Raw genomic sequence first — 4597 nt, 5'->3', positions numbered from 1 at the left:
TATATAACAAAATGTGGGTGACTTTTAAAGTTTATAATATATATATTTTATAGTATAACTTAAAACATGGTCGGGCCGGGCCGAGCCAGGCTTAGCCCAAGGCCTCAACCCTCGCCCAACCTGACCCAGACTCAAGGCCAGAAATTTCCAGCCCTGACCCACCCTTAGGGCCAAATATCTCAGCTCAAGCCCTGTTCGGGCTCAGGACGGGTTCGGGTCGACAGGGCCAAACTTGCTCCCCTAGTTTTGCCCTTAAAGATATTCATATTGTATAATATTTTCATAATTATACCTTTTGTCCATACTGTACCTGTTCACGGATCCGGTATCAAGTAGATATTAATATCATTGTCGATCAATAGCGATGCAGATCGACCAATACAGCCAATCTGAGACCGACACCTAAAACTTTGCGTACAAAGGTAGTTTTACTAGCTAGTCATCTGGTTGGCCCAAGATGAATATATAGAATGATCAAAATACCCCTCAAATAAAACTTTAAAATTTCACTAAAACCAATTTCAGTTGAATTGCCTTCTTGTAGTTTTATCAGACTTTTACTCTACTTTTTATTTTTGAACCGGGTTTTCCGTATGCCACAGTCTTGCTCCCCACCCCCCCTTCCCCACCTTTTTCTTTGGGGGGTGGTTGGGTTAGGGTGGGTTGTGGGTTACCCGGTGTAGAAATGTAAACCATACGCAATGCAAAAATACAATGAAAGGGAAAGAGAAACAATCTCACAATAAGATGCATACGTCCACGGAGTGATGAGAGTAATTGCAGTAGCAATATTGGAGAAAGAGTTACAAGCTCTCTTCCTCATGCTAAGAATTCCCCGTAATCCTACTAACCCTCATCACTAACATTATATAGGAAAAAAAAAAACAATTTCCTCAATTACTCCCATGTAAAACCTAAAAAATATCTTGAATTATCCTCAAACTTTTTGGGTTTAATTTTAACCATCCTTCAAAGGCAGCTCACAACCCAAATTACAAAATACAAGACATCAACCCTCAACGTCTGAAAACACGGATTCGTTGTCAAAAGAGATACATACAAGGTCTTTGGGTGTTCCCTTCAAAGTTCATGTAATTGATATGGAAAAATTAAAACCATAATCTTAGAAAAGAAACTAAGATTGAAAGATTGGGCATGTCACTTTGGTACGTGATGAATATTGAATTTGCAATGACATTATAAAAAGAAGAATTTAAATTTAAAAATCAAGTGAATGATGATGAGATGAGACTACAAAAGCAACAAGAACAGTAATGTCATCTATTTTCCCTCCAGAATGTCTGCAACCAGCCATCTTTGCCTCAAGTGAGAAAGGTGTGGTAAGATATTTGTCTTTGGAAATGATCTTTGCAGACTCAGCGATCATCGAAGCCACCCAGTATGGATACCTGCCAATGGAACCAGTCACTTTGTTTACGATCTCAATGATATTTTCTTCAAATAAGTTATCAAATAATCCATCACTGCCTGCAACAATTACATCTCCATCTTCAACTTCAACCTTGAACTCCTGGTTTCATTCATATTAACAACAAAATTTAGTGATTCTAATTAAAATAGAAATTGACTTCCACGAGACATATGTTATGTGTTTAATGGGGCCCATTCTAGTATATGGCCGCTAGATTGGGACAGTTTAGTATGGAATAGGTTAAAAGGCTTGATTTAACGTGTTCCATCCGCTCTGGAGCTTTTGACGTATCGATCAAGTACCTAACAACATATATATCTATTGCAATAATATTCTAATAACAACACTTACATAAGCAGAACTGGGTCTATCACACTCAGGGTGATTCCCTAGTTGAAGTGGGCAATTGAATTGGCATTGTTGTGGTTCAGACTTGTAGATGATGCTATTCCCTCTTATCACCAAGAATCCACTGTCTCCAACGTTTGCAAAATGCAAGAACTGTAACCATAGATTGAATACAAAATTGAAGGATTAAAATGAAAGAAAAAAGGACTTGCTAGATGTAGCTAACTATGCTTGGTTATAGTTAATCATTTACCAACTTGCCAGGTGGACAACATGAATGAGTTGTATGTGTTGAGATTTGATAGAACTCATCCTTAAAAGTTAAATACTCAATAATCTCCCACTTCATCCTCGGAGTCATATCGAGTTCAGACTTGGATATATAGAACTCATATTTGAAAGCTATTTTTGAATTTAAGGAGAGGATGTCCAAGTACCTAAACGTCTTCACATTGAGCTATTCACATTTGATGTGTGATTATTATTTCGCTTTTTGTGTGGAACCTTTTTGATTTCACAACGGATAATTATAGCTAGGTACTTATACACTCTCTCCCAGTAACTTTTGAGGATGATGATGAATTCTACCTTGTAATGTCCTTAACAAATTTTATTGCCAAGTCTCTAACAAGTATTAAATAGACAACTCTCTCCTTATTAAAGGTAGTTTTTGAGAATGAGTTCTACTCAAGTCCATGAGAAAACCCTAAAAGTATCCTCTATTGATTGATTGAAGATCAAATTTCAACAAAAATGTTAAAAGAATAAAAATAAGAAAGAGAACTCTTACGTTGTCATTTGTCAAAGCTACGATGCATGCAGTGGAAGACCCTAAGGCTTTGGTATTGGAGTAGGCTTCTTCTAACACGGTCAATGGATTAACAGAGCCTGCTAATTTGATTCCATCTTTAACAGCCATTGAAGCATTTAACATAAGCTCCCGAGCATATTTACCGGCGTCGATACCCTTCTTTGTCCAACCACCGACCCCATCAGCCAAACCAAAAACTTGCTCTTCATCACATATGAAATGTGAATCCTCACCTTGGGGATTTAACCCTTTCTCCTTTGGTAAGTAATAGGAATCCATAATCATCTTCAAGCTCCTCTTTGTAATTGTGTTGGAGCCATAGCCACAGAAACGACGAAGCTTTGCTGGTCTCTCTGTCTCTTCTAACATGGTTTTTCTCCGGCCAAACAGTCGTGAATTAATAGTGAATATTTAGAAAGAAACTGAAACTGAAACACAACGAGAGAGAGAGAGAAGTTGGAAGGAAGTGATCGACAATGAAGAAAACTAGGTTTTAATGGAAGCAAGTGATCGACAATGAAGAAAATTAGGTTTTAAGTACGAAACCCTAACTAATTGATCCTCCTCGCAATTACAAGACAAGAAGAATGTTCGAACGGAACCATTCATTTGGATATATTTCGGACTCCTTGCTTTGAGAGGAGTCATGTAATTTGGGTGTTTCTAAATCTGGAGATCGAGCATTATTATTATTATTATTATTATTATTATTATTATATGTGTTGATCACACGGTTTTTAGTTTCAATTTTAGTGACTGCTGCCCCACGCTACTGAATTTTTAGCCGTCCGTGAGGAATATAAAAAGTTTCACAACTGAACGGTCAGGATTTTGTTTTTTTGTCTTAACTGTTGTTTTAAAGTTTTAAACTCATATATCAATTGGAGCCATTGTTCATTTGTTCCTAACCTTGGACCGGTCAAAATCGGATCGATATCGGTCTAGACCAATCCTGCCCGGTATCAATGGATCGCTCCATGGATCGATCAACTCGGTCGGATCAGTTGGTATTAATCATTATGATTCTAAAATGTTTCATGATGTCGGGATTGGATCGGTCCGAATTGATTGATTCGCTCGGATCTAATCTGTATCGGCCATAATTTTTTGATTTACATTTAATTTTTATTTTTTAATATTTTTTACCTGATATTGATTTTGACAGATTCGAATTGGTATCAGCCCTAACCGATCCCGAGACACTTCGGATATTAATTACCAACCATGATTGGAACTCACAATTCGTTACCCTCACTCCCTCACAGAAGTTTTGAGGACCAACATTTTTTTGGACGTTGAGGGAAATGACAGTTGTGTATCCTATATAAACAGCTCATAGGTGATTATTTGGCATTAGAAATCCCGTGAAATATGGAGATAGAGTAATGTCATTGGCTGTGTGGCTCACAATTACAAAATATATATAATTATATAACTACTTGTTTTTTTTGGGTATAAATCTTATTATATAACTGACAAAAGGAAAAACTTAAGGAAACAACACGTCTTGATAAACTTATCTAGGAAGCTCAAATATTTACCGGGGGCGGATATGTTGGAACTCAAATTTTGTTATAAAGAAATTCAAAAGTCCGCTACTCACATATAGTAAAGGCGTACTTAGTTCCTAAGGCTTCCACCACTCCGAGGTCTAGAGAGGGTCATAATGTACATAGTCTTACCCCTGTTATAGAGTATTTGAGCCAAACAAAGCTTACCAAGTGACTAAATAAAGGCTTGAAAATCAGGAGTATGGAAGAGTGCACATAGGGATGCATGCCCATACATGAAAGAATATTTTATTGAATTTGACTTTAAATTTGACATGATACTAATCGAGGCCCGGGGCTGGATCCTCAGCACAGTAAGGCATCCAACACACATTGGATGACCCTGTTGCCTCAAGCATGTAGCCCAATACAGAGGAGGTGTATGCGGCTGTGTGACCGGGCATTAGGGCCATCCGTTGTGCACCAGACACACTGCCGTGCAAGGTAGAGGAGCCC

General features: G+C 37.8%; 1 protein-coding gene across 1 annotated transcript; it reads right to left on the bottom strand.

Moving 5' to 3' along the window:
* Positions 1–1219: 1219 nt before the first annotated feature.
* LOC122644774 (probable protein phosphatase 2C 80) lies at positions 1220–1700 on the bottom strand. Its single transcript, XM_043838158.1, has 2 exons — positions 1692–1700; positions 1220–1531 (listed from the first exon to the last, which is right to left on the bottom strand). Exons 1-2 carry the CDS (start codon positions 1698–1700, stop codon positions 1220–1222), a joined length of 321 nt encoding a protein of 106 aa, XP_043694093.1.
* Positions 1701–4597: the final 2897 nt, after the last annotated feature.

This window comes from Telopea speciosissima, chromosome 11 (genome assembly GCF_018873765.1).
Source record: "Telopea speciosissima isolate NSW1024214 ecotype Mountain lineage chromosome 11, Tspe_v1, whole genome shotgun sequence".
In the NCBI taxonomy this organism is placed as follows: Eukaryota; Viridiplantae; Streptophyta; class Magnoliopsida; order Proteales; family Proteaceae; genus Telopea; species Telopea speciosissima.
This window is presented reverse-complemented; position numbering and strand designations above follow the sequence as displayed.